This window comes from Chiloscyllium plagiosum, unplaced genomic scaffold (assembly GCF_037043375.1).
Source record: "Chiloscyllium plagiosum isolate Xiang-an unplaced genomic scaffold, Cpla_swu_hap1 HiC_scaffold_7, whole genome shotgun sequence".
NCBI classification, from domain to species: domain Eukaryota; kingdom Metazoa; phylum Chordata; class Chondrichthyes; order Orectolobiformes; family Hemiscylliidae; genus Chiloscyllium; species Chiloscyllium plagiosum.
This window is the reverse complement of record NW_028270145.1, coordinates 69,588,029-69,608,260: the sequence shown is the minus strand read 5'-3', so window position 1 is coordinate 69,608,260 and position 20,232 is coordinate 69,588,029. Positions and strand designations below refer to the sequence as shown.

The 20,232-nt window shown below is 37.7% G+C and overlaps 1 protein-coding gene across 2 annotated transcripts in view; it reads right to left on the bottom strand.

The window, feature by feature from the left end:
* Positions 1-20,232, bottom strand: part of ttc21b (tetratricopeptide repeat domain 21B) — a 110,852-nt gene that overhangs the window by 88,178 nt on the left and 2,442 nt on the right. The window contains exons 2-9 of one of the 2 annotated variants that reach the window (XM_043693904.2): positions 19,328-19,457; positions 19,109-19,219; positions 16,711-16,877; positions 12,977-13,099; positions 9,475-9,632; positions 8,767-8,851; positions 5,083-5,181; positions 2,468-2,660 (exon numbers count right to left, since the gene is read on the bottom strand). In XM_043693904.2, the coding sequence (XP_043549839.1) occupies positions 2,468-2,660; positions 5,083-5,181; positions 8,767-8,851; positions 9,475-9,632; positions 12,977-13,099; positions 16,711-16,877; positions 19,109-19,219; positions 19,328-19,457 (1,066 nt within the window). The remainder of the gene's footprint in view (positions 1-2,467; positions 2,661-5,082; positions 5,182-8,766; positions 8,852-9,474; positions 9,633-12,976; positions 13,100-16,710; positions 16,878-19,108; positions 19,220-19,327; positions 19,458-20,232) is intronic. The other variant, XM_087989109.1, reaches the window with a different exon arrangement.

Below are 20,232 nucleotides of genomic sequence, written 5' to 3'. Positions count from 1 at the left end.
GATGCAAGAAAAACTGAATGCCCTGAAGGTGGATAAATCACCTAGACCAGATGGACTACACCTGAGAGTTCAACGGGAGATCGCTGAAGAGATAGTGGAGGCATTAGTGGTAATATTTCAGGAATCACTAGAATCAGGAAGGATACCAGAGGACTGGAAAATCACTAATATAACACCTCTGTTTAAAAAAGCAGAAGATGGAAAATTACAGACCAATTAGCCTAACCTCACTCGTGGGTAAAATCTTGGAATCCATTGTGAAGGATGACATTTCTGAATGCTTGGAAGTGTATGTTAAAATAGGGCAGAGTCAGCATTGCTTCATCAAGGGTAGGTCATGCCTGACAAATCTGCGAGAATTCTTTGAGGAAGTAATGAGCAGATTAGAACAAGGAGAACCAATGGATATTACCTACTTGGACTTCAAGAAGGCCTTTGACAAGGTGCCACACAGGAGGCTACTGAATAAGGTAAGGGCTATAAAGTTAAAGGCAAGTTGTGAGCATGGATAGAAGCTTTGCTATCTGGCAGAAAGCAGAGAATGGGGATAAAAGTGACCTTCTCAGGATGGAAGCTGGTGACAAGTGGTGTTCTGCAAGGCTCAGTGTGGGGACCACAACTTTTCACTTTATATATTAACAATCTAGATGAAGGAACGGAGGGCATTCTGGCTACATTTGCAGATTATACAAAGATAGGTAGAGGGACAGGTAGCATTGAAGAGGCAGGGAGGCTGCAGAAGGATTTGGACAGGGTAGGAGTATGGGCAAAGAAATGGCAGATGGAATATAACGTGGGAATTGTGAGGTCATGCACTTTGGTAGAAAGAGGAGATGCATGGACTCTTTTCTAAAAAGGGGAGAAAATTCAGAAATCTGACGTGCAAAGGGACTTAGGAGTCCTAGTCCAGGATTCTCTCAAGGAAAACCTGCATGTTGAGTCAGTAGTTAGGAAGGAAAATGCAGTGATAGCATTCTTTTCGAGAGAACTTGAATATAAAAGCGGGGTTGTACTTCTGAGGCTTCATAAGGCTCTGGTTAGGCTACATTTGGAGTATTGTGCACAGTTTTGGGCCCCATATCTCAGGAAGGGTGTATTGGCCCTGGAGCTTGTTCAGACCAGATTCACGAGAATGGTCCCAGGAATAAACAGGCATGTGTGGGGACTCTGGGTCTACACTTGATGGAGTTTAGAAGGATTCCAGGCCAGGAGTTGGAGTCTAATCAAAACTTACAGAATATTGAATGGCCTGGAGCGATTGGATGTTGGGAAAATGTTTCTACTGGTCAGAGAGACTAGGACCCAAGGGCACAGCTTTCGAGTAATGGGAAGACCTTTTAGTACAGAGATAAGGAGAAACCTCTTTGCCAGAGAGTAGTGAAACTATGGAATTCACTGCCAAAGAAAGCTGTGGAGGCCAGGTCATTAAGTACATTTAAAACTGAGACAGATAGGTTCTTGATTGTAAAGGGTATCAAGGGTTATGGGGAGAAAGTGAGAGAATGGGGTTGAGAAACATCAGCCATGATTGAATGGTGGAGCAGACTCGACGAGCTGAATGGCCTAATTTCTGCTCCTATGATGATCACAATATAGTCTTATAAATACAGAACATAGTAAAATAAAAGATGCTTGCAAAACATTAAGGAGAACTTAAAAGACAAAAACAGAAATGTTGAAAGGGCTGGTAATATAAAGATTTAGAATAAGCCAGTTGAAGGACTTTGGGTACTTTGGATGGATAAAGCTGGTGATCAAGCCATTATAAGCGTTTTGTAACTTCTGGAGTTCACAATTCCCTGAAAATCTGGACTTCAGTCTCCAAGTTTCATGAGATAGTGTTTGGAATGTCAGGTTTTGTGAACAGTTATATTTTAACATATTTAATTCCAAGACAGAATGGAGTTGGCAGTTAGAAAGTAAGAGGATGTGGGGCGATGGGAAGGCATTGTCTAGAACACAGGTCAGTAGCATTTCTACTCAGATACAAAGCCCATTTTATTTACATTGCTATGGTCATGGACTTGAAGACATAACTAGTGTAGTGTTGATGTACAAGGGTTTCTAGAAAATTTGGCCAGAAAACAAAACTTGAAATCGTGTCAAGTAATCCTTTCCAACTGTCACTGGAAATTCAATTATCTTTTTCGTTATTGGTTTCACTGTGTATTGTAATAGTAGTCACTGGCAGTTGGCAAATCAAATTAAAACAAACTTAAACAGTATTTTCTTTAAAAATCTCACTCACTGCAAGCTACTAGCATGAAAGTTCAAAACTTGGGCCAGTACCCAGGATAGGGACAATAATGCAAAGACATTGACTTTGAAATCTTCCCTTAGAATCCGAGAAAAACAAGCTGTGTAGCCATCATTACATCAAAAGAGCCAAGGCTCTTAAGAATTGCTGCACCTTACAAAGGCAACACAGCATTTCCTTTGAGGATATAAATAAATAAATAAGTCATACCAGTTAATGCGGGAACACTTGACTCATCCAGTGACATTGCAGTTTTGTACCATCTCACAGCTTCTTTTACTTTTCCTTGTAACACCATCTGATAGCCAAGTTCATTTGCAATTTCTGCATTACGTGATGACATGCTGAATGCTCTTTCAACCAAGGTACAGGTCTGCTGAAGGATAATTTGGTTCCGTCCACACTATATTAATAACACAAATGATCATGTACAGGACTGAGCAATTAATAATGCAATTATTTTAGAGCTGAAATTTCTAATCTTCTAAGCTGACAAACCTATGTTACTTTGGCAAACACATAAACACAGGCTGAACTTCTGCAGTCCTGCTAGCACACTCTTGCCACCACTATACATCTGACATAACCGTATATGCTAGATCAGGACTTGCCCTGGAATTTCCCATTGGCCTTCACAAGTGACAGATATTCTCAGAGTTGCAAAGATCCACTTCTGCCACAGAGAAACCACCTCAGTATAAACAAAATGATAGAGTTAAATGGAAACCTTAAAGATTGGCATGGAAGGATTTGGAGTTTGGTTCATGGGGCAGTGCCACCATGTGAATTGGAGTAGAAGAGAGCTGTCTGGGTTGAACAGGCTTCACTTGAACCATGCTGAATTAGTGTCCAGGTGAATCCAATAATTAGGGAAGTAGAGAGGTATTTTGACTGATTAGGTGGGGAAAACGCTTGGGAGAAGTGGGGAGAACACACAAATTTACAAAGCAAAAGGACATGAGTGCATTGCAGAGCAACTATTTTGATAACAATATCCAAAGTGGAGCAGGAAAGGACAAAGTGGGCAAACAAAAGAAAACAACAATAAATATGAGTCTAAGGGGGATAAATGGTAAATAGTTTACATTAATGACTACTCAAATCTGCAAAGTATTTGGAATAAAATAAGTGAATTGGCACAAATAGAGGTTAATGAATATCATCTTACAGCCATTAGGGAGACAATGTTACATGAAGATTTAAGTTGAGAACTAAATATTCAAAGGTATGTGACATTTCAGAAAGTCAGGCAGCAAAAGAAAAGGAAAGGCTGGTGCAGTAACTTTGTTAGTACAAGGTGGAATAAGTAAGATGTACAATCTATCTGGATGGAGGTAAGAAAGCAGCACTCAAGGAGAGAGGATAAAGGGCTAGACAGAGAGATCCATAAAAAACAGGAGAAAGAGGGCTTCTCTGGCTACAAAGTGAATGTTGACATGAAGCACAAGAAGGCATGTTTGGTATTGTTCTTCACTCTAGATGTACTTATGCGCAGTGTGAAGGGAACAAAACTGAGAACTGAGGACAGGGTCAGAGGGGATTGTGAAAAAGCATCAAGGATGTGATTGGAAGAAAGAATGGAATTATTCGGAAGCAAAGGGAAGAAAGATCTGAAAGGATGTAGGTCAGGTGAATTGGCCATGCTAAATTGCCCGTAGTGTTAGGTTAGGGGTATGGGTGGGTTGCGCATCGGCGGGGTGGTGTGGACTTGTTGGGCCGAAGGGCCTGTCTCCACACTGTAAGTAATCTAATCTAATCTAATCTAATCTAATCATAACTTATTGAAGTTTGTGATCCTTAATAGCTGAATGAAACAAGGATTTTTTTTCCAAGCTCAATAAGACTATGGATGAAATGGAAGTGTAGACTAGGACAGTTTTGAGGTTGCAAGTTGGTGCTGGTGAAGAGAGAAGTGTTATTTATCTGAAATGTTAACTCTTTCCCTCTCTTTTTAGATGCTACAAGACCACTTGAGAGTATTTCTCATATTTTCTATATAGTAGGTAACTTATGCCACTTCATACTTTCTGTGAAACAGTGAAAGCTTATGTTATTGACTTCTATTAAGTTACAAATAAAACACCACTCACTTAAATGGTCTATCTCCCTCTGTGGATTTCTTATCTCATCTTCATCACTCACTTTTTCACCTATTTTTGTATCAACTTCAAGCTTCGCATTAGATGTGGCTCCTCATCAAGAGCTCTTTGAAAATCAAAGTACACCAAATTTACCAGTTCCCCTATATCCACCTTGGTACTTTCTTAAAGAACTCGAGTAAATTAGTTAAAAGTGAGTCCTTTTCACAAAATCATGTTCAAATTACATGACCTCATATGATGTCCTAAGTATCCTGCAATAAAATCCTTAATGACAATGCTCAGTTTAAAACATTAGAAACGTTATTTTTTCATTTAAAAAAACTTGTCTCTTTTTTAAACAGATCCCCCTAACCTTGGCTGCTCAACAAAATGTGATTTAATGTAGTAAGAATCAACAGTCATAATTGGGTATCAGCAGTATTATTAAGCTATATAAATGTTAAGCAAATCTTCATGAATCCTGAAGTTTTCAACACCCAATGTTCAGACATGCTTCCAAGAGATAGTATGCAGATTACCAAATAGAAGTGAAAACTTTGCCCAACAGTCTATTTTCTATTCTAGGGCTCCAGAAAGGAGTTGTCATTATTATTTCCACTTTATCAACAATTAACTAATTCAGGATAGAATAAGATCAAAGTTTTTATATTTCAGTTCCTAATTGAATCAAATTGCCTAAGCTATCATGAAAACATTTTTATTTTGAAATATTAACAAACTTACCATCCTACTGAAAGCCAATGCCATTTTATAAAAGAGATCAGGATTATGTGGTTCAAAACGGTCCAATACACTGATTAGATCACCAAGTCTAGAGCAAGCCTGGAAAGATGTCAATAACTAGTAAGAATTCCAGTTCACAGACGTTGAATGGTATAGCTTAATAGATATTTATGCATGCATGCATGCATGCATTACTAGTTGTGACACTTAAATAAATTTGCTAAATACTGTTTCAATTTTTGTTCTCCTCATACTCAACTAAAATTGATAATTGTGCATTTTTTATTTGTACATGGATGTGACCATCGCCCTCATGAGCATAAATTGTCTATTCCTAATTGCCTTGAACTGAGTGGTTTGATTGGCCATTTCAGAGGCTAGTTAAAAGTCAAGCATTTTGCTGAGACTCTGGAGTAATATGTAAGCAATATCAAGTAACGACAGCCTTTTTCTTCCTCCCTAAAAAGGACATTAGTGAAGCAGGTAGCTTTTCAGAATTTAATACAGAATGAAAAATGGTTGCATCATTTCTTTTAGACTAGCTTTCTACTTTACATTTTTCATGAAAGCAAATTTCACCATCTGCAATTGAGATTCAATCCCGTGTCCCCATAACAACTAGATTACCAGTCTAATGACATTGCTACTAAACCACTGTCTCATCATAAGAGGTCCTGACTTTTTGTGGGTGCATTCATAAACATTTATTGGAGATATTAGAATTTCAATTTTGACTGGAGGATGCACATTACATAAACTCATAATTCGCAATCCTGACAAAGTATCGAATAATCCTCCATTTACAAATTCTGAAAATCTCTAAGCATTTCATTCAAAAATCACTGCAGATGATTTGAGTATGATACGGAGGACATTTTATTAAACTAGCACTTGAATTTATAGATACAGATCGTAGTAACATATGGGGGGGGGGGGGGGGAGCGGGAGATTAAAGAGGTGGAGGAGTGCCATTGCTAATCAGGGATAGTATTACAACTGCAGAAAGGAAGATCGACGAGGACGGTTTGTCTATAGGGTCAGTATGGGTGGAAATCAGAAACAGGAAAGGAGCAGTCACGTTATTGGGAGTCTTCTACTGGCCCCCCACTAGCAACAGAGATACAGATGAGTTGATTGGGAAGCAGATTTTGGAAAGGTGCACAAGTAACAGATTGTTGTCATGGGTGACTTTAACTTCCCTAATATTGATTGGAATCTTCTTAGTTCAAATAGTTTGGATTGAGAAGTTTTTGTCAGGTGTGTCCAGGAAGGGTTCTTTACTCCAGATAGGCCAACTAGAGGGGAGGCCATATTGGGTTTAGTGCTTGGTAATGACCCAGACCAGGTGTCCAATCTCTCGGTGAGAGAGCATTTCGGTGATAGTGATTTCAAACTCCCTGACCTTTACTATACTTAAGGAGAATGATAGGAGCAGACAGTATGGGAAAGTATTTAATTGGGGAAGGGGGAATTACAATGCTATTAGGCAGGAACTGGGATGCCTAAAGTGGGAACAGATGTTCGCAGGGAAATATACCATAGAAATGTGGAGGTTGTTTAGGAAGCCCTTGCTTACAATGCTGGACAGGTTCGTCCCACTGAGACAAGAAAGGGATGGTAGGTTGAAAGAACCTTGGGTAACAATGAATGTGGAATACCTAGTCAAGTGGAAGAAGAAAGCTTACTTAAGGTTGAGAAGGCAAGAATCAGACAAGGCTTTAGAGGATTACAAGGTAGCCAGGAAGGAGCTGAAGAATGGACTTAGGAGAGGTAGAAAAATGCATGAGAAAGCTTTAGCAGGTAAGATTAAGGAAAACCCTAAGGCATCCTACACTTATGTGAGGAACAAGAGGATGGCCAGAGTGAGGGTAGAGCCGATCAGAGATAGGGGAGGGAAATTACACCTGGAGTCGGAGGATGTAGGGGAGGTCCTTAATGAATACTTTGCTTCAGTATTCACTAGTGAGAGGGTCCGTTACGTTTGTGAGGACAGCACGAAACAGACTGATATGCTTGAACAGGTTGATGTTAGGAAGGCGCATGTGCTGAAAATTTTGAAAAACATAAGGATAGAAAAATCACCTGAGTCAGGCAGGATATACTCTAGGTTACGACAGGAAGCGAGGGGAGAGATTACTGCGCCTTTGGCAATGATCTTTGCATCGTCATTATCCATAAGTAGTGCCAGATGATTGGAGGGTGGCAAATGTGATTCCCTTGTTCAAAAAAGGAAATAAGGATAATCCTGGGAATTACAGACCTATCAGTCTTAAACCAGTGTTGCGCAAAATATTGGAGAGGACTTTGAAAGACAGGATTTATGATTACTTGAAAAATCATTGTTTGATTAGAGATAGTCAGCATGACTTTGAGAGGGGCAGGTCATGCCTCACAAACCTTACTGAATTATTTGAGGATGGGACAAAACACATTGATGACGGTATGCAGTGGATGTGGTGTACTTAGATTTTCGCAAGGCGTTTGATAAAGTTCCCCATGGTAGGCTCATTCAGAAAGTAAGGAGGCTTGGGATGCAGGGAAATCTGGCTGTCTGGACACAGAATTGGCTGGTCCATCGAAGAAAGAGGTTGGTAGTAGATGGAACGTGTTCAGCCTGGAACTTGGTGAACATTGGTGCTCCGCAGGGATCGGATCTGGGATCTCTGCTCTTTGTGATTTTTCTAAATGACTTGGATGAGGAAGTGGAAGGGTGGGTTAGTAAGTTTGCCAATAACAGGAAGGTTGGTGGAGTTGTGGATGGTTTCGAGGGCTGTTGTAGGTTGACAGGACATTGACAGGATGCAGAACTGGGCTGATAAGTGGAAGATGGAGCTCAACCTCAAAATGTGAAGTGATTCACTTTGGAAGGTTGAATTTGAATGCAGAATACAGGGTTAAAGGCAGGATTCTTGGCAGTGTGGAGGAACGGACAGATCTTGGGGTCCATGTCCATAGATCCCTCAAAGTTGCCACCACTCAAGTTGATAGAGTTGTTAAGAAGGTATATGGCATGTTGGCTTTCATTAGCAGGGGGATTGGGTTGAAGCGCCGCAAGGTTATGCTGCAGCTCTGTACAGCCCTAGTTAGACCACATTTGGAACAATGTGTTCAGTTCTGGTCACCTCATTATAGGGAGGATGTGGAAGCTTTAGAGAGGGTGCACAGAAGATTTACCAAGACGCTGCCTGGACTGGAGGGCATGTCTAATGAAGAAAGGTTAAGGGAGCTAGAGTTTTTCTCACTGGAGTGAAGGAGGATGAGATGTGACTTGATCAAGGTGTACAAGATATTGAGAGGCATAGGTACAGTGGATAGCCAGAATTTTCCCATGGCGGAAATGTCTGTCATGAGGGGGAATTATTTTAAGGTGATTGGAGGAAGGTTTAGGGGAGATTTCAGAGGTAGGTTCTTTACACAGGTGGTGTGTGGAATGCACTGCCAGCAGTGGTAGTAGAGTCAGATACATTTGGGACATTTAAGCATCTCTTGGATATGCACATGGAATACAGTGCAACGAAGGGTATGTGGGTTAGTCTGCACAACGAAGGTTGAAGGGTCTGTACTGTTCTATATTATAAAATCTCATTAGATTTTTTTCTGACAAGATGTTGGATCTGACAAGCACTGACATCATAAGTAACAGAACACTTGTTAATTGGTGCTTCAATAAAACTTTTTCCATACCTCCTTAATATTTCCCTCTCTGCATAAAGAATGAAGTGCCAGCATCCCCAGACCTTCAAAATTATGACTATCCTTCTGTAAGAGTCTGTAATAGGAATTGAGAGTAATTTTTTAATTACCATATTGAATCTCAATCTCTAATATTTACAAGGTATATTAAATTTTACTCACTGACAAACTCTTCTCACTAAACACTGCTTTTGGAGAATATAAATGCTAAGACAAATTTAAAATTAAGAATAGGAATTGCTCAATTCTCTGCATCAAAAAATATATTTTCCAAGCAACTTCTACTTTTCCTGTAGCAGTGAAATTGTTAACATGTTGGAAATATCAATATAAAATTATAAATACATTAACAATATTTCCAACATTCCTGAGAATTGACTTTATCCTTAATTGAATCAACATCTATTGATTTTTCTGAACTTTACACAAACTTACACTCTTAATTGTTTTTAATGTTAGAAAACGGTAATATTCTTATACCTTTGAAAATTTGTAATGGGCACATGCAACTAACTACTGTAATCTTATTCCACAGAGACTGACTGGAGATGATTTATTGCAACTTATGCACAGACTGAGATTTCTCCTTTATCGTAAGAATAAAAGGTGTTCATAAGCAGCTCCAACACAACATTCCAGTCTCTTCTCTCATTGCTAAGATTTGATAAGACTGATTCAATACTAAATTGGTTTCTTTACCTGTGTATTGTCTCACTTGTCTGGTCCCAATCCTGCAGGGCTAGCTGGAGTTCTACCTTCTTCACAAAAGCTGGCAGGAAGCCAGGAAAATGAACTATTACCTGGTTTACCATATCCAAAGCTCCAGAGTAGTTCTGACGTATCTCAAGATATTGTACCTATTATCAAAAATAAATAATATTCTGGAACAAAAATGAAAATGCAAAAAAACACTTTTAAATGCCTTAACAGAGTTATAATTTTGGGAGGATCAAGATCACAGGACTATCTATCAAATCCCATATTATAACTTCCATTGTGCACTTGTGAAGTTGTAAATGCATTTCCATTTAATTGGGAAATCTTTCAACTTTTACTTTGTCACACAGGTTAGGTGCTCCAATATCAGTCTCCTCCCTCAAGCTAACATCCCCAACAATGAGATACTAGTTATGTACCCCACCCAGAGGCAGGGTGGGTGACATGGTCTGCATGCCTGGCGTATGAGTTCCAAAACAACCTCTCCACTCCAAGCTTTGACACAGCAATAGAACAGCAGAGGAACCACTTCAAGGATTTCCCAAAGCCTCTGTGAAAAATTGCAACAAACCTATCCACTCATAGGAAGCTCCTGCCCAAGACCACCCAAACTGGAGAAGTATCTGCAAATTTGTCAACCATCTTGAATATCTCTGACAGTTCAGGCAGAGGCCCAGCACAAAAAGTGGAAAAGGTGTGCAAAACCCCAAGCATCCCACACGCATGCCTCTTCAAACACCATCTGCAACCTGGTGTATGGATCCAGCATTGGACAGTTTGGTCATCTCAGAGACACAATTCCGCAGTGAAAGCATGTCACTCGGTCTCAAGTAATACTGCAACATTTTGCAGAAAATTGTTTTTGCAGAATTACATTTTATTTTGCTCAAAAACTGGATGGATCCATGTAAAATTCTAAAACTATGCAACGGGCCTGTCAGTCTGATTCAACATTGGAACACAGACATACTTCACATCTATTATTAGAAAAACTGAGCCAACTTGAGAATGTTCTAAATGATGGAAGATTTGATCTAAAATTGCTCAATGTATCACATCTCCACGACACTGGAGTCCTTTGGCTATAAATTCTGTCATCATGATCTTATTCTCTACAACCACCTGATTAAGGACTGGAGCTTCTTCCACATAAACTTGTTGAACTATAACCTGGTGTTGCGTGATTTTTAACTTTGTCCATCCCAGTCCAACACTGGCACCTCCAAGTCTTATATGAAGGTAACAATGACTTATCTATGACATCAAGGACATTGTAAACAGTGTTGAAGAGGTTCTGTGGACGTGTAATACTTTTGAAGAGCATTCGAATATAATTTGGCTGTTTGTGCACTGCTTTCAAGTTAAATCTCAGAAGAGGTTATAAATTGAGTTCTGAAGGGCTTTGTGACTGAGATTAACAACACCTATGGATGCACATCCAAGTCAATTTCTGTCTTAATAGCATTTGTTATTTGATGTATAATTTATAGACTATAAATTAACTACAATTTGCCTGTTAATTGATGTTTAACTTATATGGATGCCGGGTTTTAAATTATGTGGTTATCGAAGAGTATTTAATTTTTTTGTTTTGTTACTACTTATGTGTAATATAGTACACATAATAAGATTATTGCAGCTTAATTCTTTCAATAAGTAACTGAAATCTCAGATTACTTTTCTTAATAAAAGATCTTGACCAAGATTTTAAGAAAATCTTAGTGGGATTTTGAATCCACAGATGGCTATGGGTTCTGGGATTTGCCAGTGTTTGGATTTTACGATGAAGTTTACTGGATCTATTAGAAAGCAACATGGCTTTATGAATTACTGAAGTTTCTCATGGAGGGAAGATTTATCCCTAAGTGATTTTCAACAATTAACAAAAGTTTGGTTCACGGCAATAAAAGAACAAATAAAAAAAAACAATCAATCAATCAATTGAAGCATGAGCATAGCATTTTAAATTTGAAGAAGAAAATTCTCATTAAGATAAAATGCAGACTGAGATAGCTAGGATTCTGTTGCAGATGAGTCAACTCAAACACAAAAGAGGAAAAAGCAGAAAAAGAGATGTTCAAACTGGAATTGAAGTTTCAAATGGCAAAAGAACAAAAAAACTTTAAACTAGAGAACTAAGGCTTTATTAACATGGGTCAGAGAATGGCTAGCAATTTAGATGCTGATTTGAACTAATCACCACTTTCAGACTGAACTTGGAAAATTTGCTCTATGCTTAAATTTAGCGAGGATAAAGTTGTGAAGTTCCTTTGTGTTCTTGAGAAGGTTTCTACAAAAGATAGATTGGCCACAATCTATTTGCTTCACCTTAGTTGGGACTGTATTCAGGGTTTGAATATAAATGTTTGCCTAATGTTTAAACTGATTCTTTTAAGAGATGTGGGCATTGCCAGCAAGACTAGAATTTGTTTGCTATTCTATATGCCTTTGAACTGAGTTGGCTTGCTAATATTCAGAAGGTATTTAACAGTCAACCGGTGCAACTGGAATCACACATAATACAGACCAAGTAACGATTGTCAATGTCCTTCCTAAAGGACACTAATGAACCAGGTGATTCAAGATCACCATTACTGAGATTACCTTTCAATTCTAGACTTATTAATTGAATTAAAATACCACCAGCCATCATGATGGGTTCTGAAACCATGTCCTCACAGAATTAGCTTTTGCCATCAAAATAATTTTGGTTTTTAAACCATGAAATCTATAGGTTTCAATCTTTCTGTAAACCAGAATTTTTGATTTTTATCTTAAAAAGAATCTTAACTGTGATCAGAACAAACAGGCATATGCAAAATGAATATGTTACAGGAACCAAGAAAGAAAACATGATTGAGTGACAGAAAGAGTGTGCACTCAAAAGAGAAAAAAAGACATTTTGAAACAAAACTTTTTTTTTAACCTTTGTTAAATTAGAAGATGCAGTGCGCAGGGTCAGAGTAGAACACACAACTTGAAGAATTAGATTAGATTGGATAAGATTACTTACAGTGTGGAAACAGGCCCTTCGGCCCAACAAGTCCACATCGACCCGCCGAAGCGAAACCCACCCATACCCCGACATTTACCCCTTACCTAACACTATTGGCAATTTAGCATGGCCAATTCACCTGACCTGCACATCTTTGGACTGTGGGAGGAAACCGGAGCACCCGGAGGAAACCCACGCAGACACGGGGAGAATGTGCAAACTCCACACAGTCAGTCGCCTGAGTCGGGAATTGAACCCGGGTCTCATGGCGCTGTGAGGCAGCAGTGCTAACCACTGTGCCACCGTGCTGCCCACTAATTAGTTCTACAAATAATTGCTTACTAATGTTGAGGAACATTTATTGAAAATATAGTCAAACAATTTTGCAATAATTTTAGCACTAGTCTTGTCTGTCATCCATAAAGTGCTATCACTGAAGTCCAACTTAATCTGTTTTATTTGTACATTTTTGTTACATTTTTAACTCACCTTGCCCATCATAGCAAATACATCATTTCCACCTTGGTTTCCTTCATCAAAATATTTGATGGCCTTTTTAGCATATGCATCTCTCCCACAGGTTAGCTCAATCCATCCTTTCAAAATCAAGCCCTATAAATGACAGTACATGAATCATCACATTGATATATGCACCTAATAAAAAGAGTAAAGTCACCACTGTCCCAGAGAACCATAAGGCTGCTATCTCATTACACCAAGACTAATGGTGGTTAATTTAACCCGAGGGTCACCATTTATCAGGTAGGGGCCAAGACATTAAATCAGTATCGACTCTGATTAAATTTCAAGAACAAAGTAAAATTCTCAGGCATCAATATCTTTCTTTTTTTGACTGGTATGCAAACATTTTGGAGCCTAAAACTGCACTTAAAGCAGCTGCAAGCTTATTACTGTCGATACAACCAGATGAGAAGAAATGAACCAGCTCCCATTCTTTTCAGGCATTTCAGTTGGTCACAAAATGGTCTAGTTCCTTTTAACATGAAATTATACCCTTCTTCAATTAACTTGTAGTTAATTAGTTTTTTTCAGTATGGTAAGAAGCCTATTACAAGGTTTTCTGGCGTTAAAAATGAACGAGTTTATTTCTTGACAGTACTGAGAAACATAATAAAGATGCAGTGTTAAGCAGATGACCTTCCTGAAATCAATTGGACTGTCTCACACACAGGTACAAAGTCGTTATATTCCGATTAAAAAATACATGGTTTAAAATTGTTTTAGATATCTTTGAGGTTTACGGTTTTAACCTGAGAAGACAACTGTCAGTCAATTTATTGGACATAGTAGCGAATACTGCAGTTATATTTTAAGCTGTCAGTTTCTGACGCTCCTTATCAGTTTGGCAATCAGTGTCACCAAGCACTTCTTGTCTTGCAAGACATAGACAGAGAGACAGAGAGAGAAAAAGCGAGAACATCCTGGCACAATTATATTTGTTCTCGATCTGTGCATCTTATGCATCTTTAGTTCTATTTTGCCAAAAAGAAAAAGTCTTGAAATTGTAGTATATTTGTTTGGATATTCCATCTGAAGTTTTTTCTGATGCAGACTTAGATTGTAGGTAACGTGTCATCTTTAGCATTTGAAGATGCTCATCATGGTGTACATTAAATAGATGAGGGCTCCCAAAGGATCAGGCAGACTGGTTTCATTGCCCTTTGCTGAAATGTTAACTTCAGCTCTGACTGTCTTTGGTTTAATCTTTGTCACTTTCATCGCCGTTATAATGTAGCATTTTTGTTCCTTTTTAAAACCATTGCAGTTCATGGAAGATCCATGTATTAAATTGGCTGCCACTGCAACTGCAAGAGATGCACTTATTACCCAAACAGTCACAGTGTCTATGACATTACTGTCAGTGACATGGCAGAAATTGTGTCGTGGCTCCATTCTCAAAGTTTATTTAGTCTAGCAGCGTGATGCCCCCAAAATGTATTACAAAACGGTTGATCCAGAGGAGCACTCAGAGATCTGTTTTCACAGAAATAATCAAATGGTAGTAGTTACCAAAATAAAGACAGAAAATAAAATGCTCTGCAGACAGACGAGCAATAACCAGGTTATGTTAGAACTCTCTAATGAAAGGTTATCAGTCCTAAACATTAACTTTCTCGGTGTGCTTCTAGCATTTTCTGTTCACAGTTTGGATTCCCTGTATCTGCAGTACTTTGCTTTGTATTTTTTTACTTCTGCTGCTGAATCAGTTGACAAAATATGAGTTAAGGCCTCCAGCATATCTTCTGAATCACCACAAGGAACATGCCAGTGAGATATACTGCACCAAATTCTCATCATCTCTGGAGATAGGAGCATAAACTTACCACAGGTAACAAACATGCGGATAATGATCCAAACCAACTCCCCTATTTACTGTGATGCGATACGCAATCAAAACTTGGTGAGTCAATGAAATTACAAAAAAGGGATCTTTGGCCAACCTCACAAGTATGTGGATCCACAGGTAGTGGATCAGTGAATAACAGGATTAAATCTAGTTTATTTAAAGAAAAATTGTGGTTTAGCAACATTAAACCACAGAAGAAACAAAAGCTAAAAGATAAATGATCAGATAATTTCTACTGTAGAATGGATCAGTAAAGCTAAATCCTCACTAACAATATAATTTACAACATGTTGATGAGTTTATAACACAAGGATTAAAATACTCTCTTGGAATGTTTTGCACTTATTGCTACTTATTTAAACCTGCATTCAGCAACAAAAAAAACAGAAACAGAAAGCAAGAATACTCTCATTATCATGTTTATACTATGCATAATTGTTCACAAGTGGCATTTAGCAGAACTTATTTTATTATTATTCATTCACAGGATGAGGGCCTCATGCTAGGCTAGCGTTTATTGTCCATCCCTAATTAATGAGAGGACAGTTGAGAGTCAACTACATTGTTTTAAGTCTGGCATCAGGTGTATACAGTCTGATAAATATAACAGACCAGGTAATTGGGAGGCTTTTTAATTTTGGACTATAAAGGTATACTCTCTACTTCTGAAGGTCGTATCCTTGATATACCTCGCACCGAAATTTAATCTTTAATCAAACATCTGTTAAAACTGAAGGACTTAATTGAATGTAAATAACTGCCGAGTAAATACTCCATAATGTTTATGAACTTTTAAAGCTGAAACTTTGCTACCAATAGATAAATTCACTGTCAAGTATAAATAAACTGCAACATAAATATGATATATTGCAAAATCATTTGGAACCACTTAAGCTTCTCTACATTTCAAATACAAAATATAATCAAAATTAGATTTAATAATTAGGATGACATACATTTTCCTTTGCACAGAGAAATATATTACTATAATTTGAATGTGAACGGAAAACAGCTGGAAGAAAAATGCTAAAAGGCTAAACTAAAATAAAAAGAATATTTAATTTATACTGTACGTCTCGCATTTTCAGCATGAGTGTAATGGATAAAAAAAAATGTTGAGAGCAAATTTGTATTGTTGCTATAGGAAGCAGTTATACATACAGATGTCTCACAATGCCTCAAACAAAAATTATGACACACAAATTTGTGTAAAATAAGTTACAACAACAATCTAACAAATTGTAGCCAATGTACTGAACTGACCGCAATTGAGAATTGGCTGAATTTTTACATTCAATGGCGTGGGCACAGAGCAGGTAAATAAGTAAATTCATCCTAACAATCAGTGTGCTGCTTGAAACCACAGGCTATTACTTAGAGGCAGAATGGAGCTCAGGGAATGGCAGGACAACAGACATGCTCACCCACCATGTGCTACAGGTAACCTATTTGAATTCATTATTCATTAAAGGCCCATTAAAGATTATTGTCAGTTGCCAAATGGAATTTCCCAAACATTGGCCATTAATTGGCCAATTCACAAAAAGGATGAGAATTACACAGAGTGCAGGCTTCTGACCTTTATTTGAACCTGCTAACAATGTTCTAAAGCCCACAGAGACATCAGACAAGATTTCCTCTATGTACTCGGATATAATTAATTTCACAAGGACAATATCACAATTTTGAAAGTGGATATCTTCATACACACTTGGGTCTCAGCCATTTTTTGCAGGAATTTATATACACTTTAACATGGTACATCAGTGGCAAAAATGGATGTTCATCTATGCAATTCTACTTTTGTTGATATTACCAATTTCTCATTTGCATTATGTATAGAAAGCATACTAACCTTTTTTGCTCCATTAGAAAGCTTAATCATTCTATCAACGTATTCGCGAGCTTTATCATGCCGCCCAATATGCCAAAGGAAGAGGCCCGCAAAATACAATGCCATTTGTCCTGCAGTTTTCCGGTCTTCTTTTAGTTTGCTATCAAGCTCATGAATGGCATCACGATCTTTTAATCAATGCAAAAACAAATCAATTTCAGGGTTTCTGTAACTAAATGGAATAATTTGATGCTCATCAGTGTGATATAATAAGCTTTTATTTTATGGCATATTTTGTTTAATGAAAATACCGTTTGAATCTTGCAGCTAATATCTTTAAAGTTTTTGAAGACTTTAACAAAAGTTTTTATGACGTAAAGTTTTGTTTCTCCAGTAGTTGAGAACAATGCCCAGAGAGTGGTCAAATAATGCACAACACCAATGTTACAGTTTTAGCCCAACTTGGTATTGAGATAACCAATCTCAATTGGAGCAGCACTCATGGAACTACAGCATCGGAATTATACAGATGAATGCATCCAGAGTTCCCACTGCTGAGTATTATCTGGCTCAGTTGTTACCCTAACATGCAGCCCCAGAGTTTACTCAAATTTTAGACTTAAATAGTGACAACTTTAGGGTGACTGAATTCATGCCGCAGCAAATATCTAATAACGTCTAAAGGAGGACAGGAAAAACAACTAGCAAAAATGTATCATGGGAATCACATTCTCAATAATAATAAAAAGAAAATGCTAAAACCTGGTAGTTTCAGAAAAAGGAAAAATACCAAAGTTTATAGTTTAATTCTGAAGAAAAATTGGGTTTCTGGGTAAAAAATATTAATATAGATATTTTCAGAAAAGAATAAGCTATAAATACAATGAAGTGAAAATTAAACTATCAATATAACAGTCTTCATTGAATTTAGAATTCTCTAAAAAAAATTTTTACATTCTACAGTGTGAATTTTCTTTAAAATAATGCATACAGTAGTCATATATTTATCATGAAGCTGATATCAGGAGGCATTCTTGTCATTAGGTGAAAAGTCAGATTACAGGGTTTCAGATGTTCATAGCTGAAAATGTGTTGCTGGAAAAGCGCAGCAGGTCAGGCAGCATCCAGGGAACAGGAGAATCGACGTTTCGGGCATAAGCCCTCCTTTCAGATGTTCATAAATTAACCGAATAAACAGAAATTAGGTTGGCACATGTCTAAAATGTAAAAACAAGTTGGTCAGATAGTTTTTAAATCTCAGGCTTGATCCTCAAATTTGTTTATTATTCAGTTAGGGGCCAATAAGTTTTTGTTTAAAATAGGCAAAATCTGAATTCCCCGTTTTGCTAAGAGAATAAAGGCATATCGTTCCATAGTTCTTAAACAAGCAGAATAAAGTTTACTACAAAAATGCATCAAAGCAAATTACAATAGCTCTTGTAACATCCAGAAAATGAATACATGAATTAACTGGAAAACTGTGGCCAAACAAAACTCAAAGTTCATATTAAATAGCAGATGCAAAGAAAACAGATTCCACAAATTTCTCAGCAACAAACACAGACCCAGGTGAACTCTTCAGCACTGACATCCTCAGGAGGGATTTAGTTCTTCCCTTTCGAAGATCTAGTCTCTGATTTCCCTCAAAAGCCTTAGGCTACCTCAATGACTACATAGAACATCGAGCAATACTGCATGGGAACAGGCCCTTAGGCCCACCTTATCTGTGCCAATCATGATGCTATGCTAAATTCATCCCATATGCCTGTACATCGTCCATATCCCTCTATTTTCTGCCTGTTCCTGTGTCTGTCTAAATACTTGCCCAACAACTGCTCACTCTCTTTTCATGGGACTATGCCATTGGATTCACAAGACTCTGATCTAGCATTTAATTGCCTACACAATTCCAGCTCTCCAGTTGCTCCGAGCAGAACTACCCTGTGACAGGCCTTTCTTAGCCCCAACTGCCCAGCAACCAACATCCTCTTGTTGTCCTTTAAGCTCCTGAACAGCTTCCTAAGCGCCAGTTGCTAAGCAGCTAAGTAAAAGCAGTTTTCCTGCATGGAATCTCGAAATCCCAATTTCCAACCCTGCTACTAATTAACACTCTGACTGTTTAATGAGTTGATTCACGTGACCTATTGAAACATCCCAACATGCCCATCCTGTGGCAAGGCAAAATTAAATGTAATAACCATCGGAATATTCTTTGTCTTGAATATTACAATCTCCAGTGAATCAACTGTCATTCCCCACCTCTTCAAACACACAAAATGCAGAAATAGGTAAAAGAAATTATAAATAGCATCAAATCTAAATTAAACACATTTGTAACGCAGGAACGTACTTCACCTCTTAGGTTTACTGTCTTTATTCTGAACTTTACTATTAGACTATGTATATAATGTATACTCACCTGGAGCTAAACTTTTCTTATGAGCATAGATTAGAGCCATTATAGAGCACAGAGATACATCCGACTTTTCTTTAACGGTCTCGAGTTCACGGATAGCTTCTTGAATTCGATCTTCATATGCACAATAAAGACATTTTTGAATTATTAAATAAGTTTTGTTATTGGTTGGTACTTGAACATTATAAAGATACATTATGCAGTTACTTTGAAATGAATTACCTTCCAGAAGGACACCATAAGCATGAAAAAATAAGAACACCGCATCATTGCCATATTTTTTGAGCCCCTCATCTGCTGCAATCTGGATGTGATTAAAATATTTCTTTTGGCAGTAATAGTTTATTAAAGCCTGCAAAAGTAAAAATATTCAAATAAGTACATGGAATTTTTCTTTGAAGTCTTCTCCAAGTATTTGCTCCTCCTCCACTTGGCGTTCTTTTCACATGATGGTTTTCTTCTATTCGATTACCCCACATACAACTGGCTGATTTATATGAAGACTATATATGCTGTCACAAGTTCAAACTTCATTAACCATTTTGCACACCAAGATAGTAAGGAATGCATATAAGCAACACAAATGTACAGACTGAACATTTTTATAACTCTAGATAATGGCAGGGGGCATGGGAACAGTTACAATCTTATATTTGGATGACAAATTCTTTCATAGATACCTCCTGTGTCTAACAGAGATTCATGATTACAGAAATATTATATTTGGTTAGAATAATACTCCATTGTAACAATGTCACATCACCCACCCAGCCACGAATTTCCAGATTTTCATCACCATTTACAGCAGCAAAGTGTTATGCCATATCATCTAGCATGCTGCATTGGGAAACATACAACCTTCATTTACAGCTACAATTCTTCATTCAAATTATCAATCCCACCTTTATAAACAGAAGAAAATGCCAAATGATGATCAGATGTTTCTTGGGCAAGGAAAGGAAAGGAAAGTTAAAGAGGAAAGAAAACAGGGGATGTAAACAGCATGAATAGATCAAAATGCATAGCTTTTGAGGAAGAGATTGATATAAACATACAAATCAGGGAGTGGGAGTAAAGCATTCAGCCCCTCGATCATGCTCTGCTATTCAATAAGATCATGGCTGATC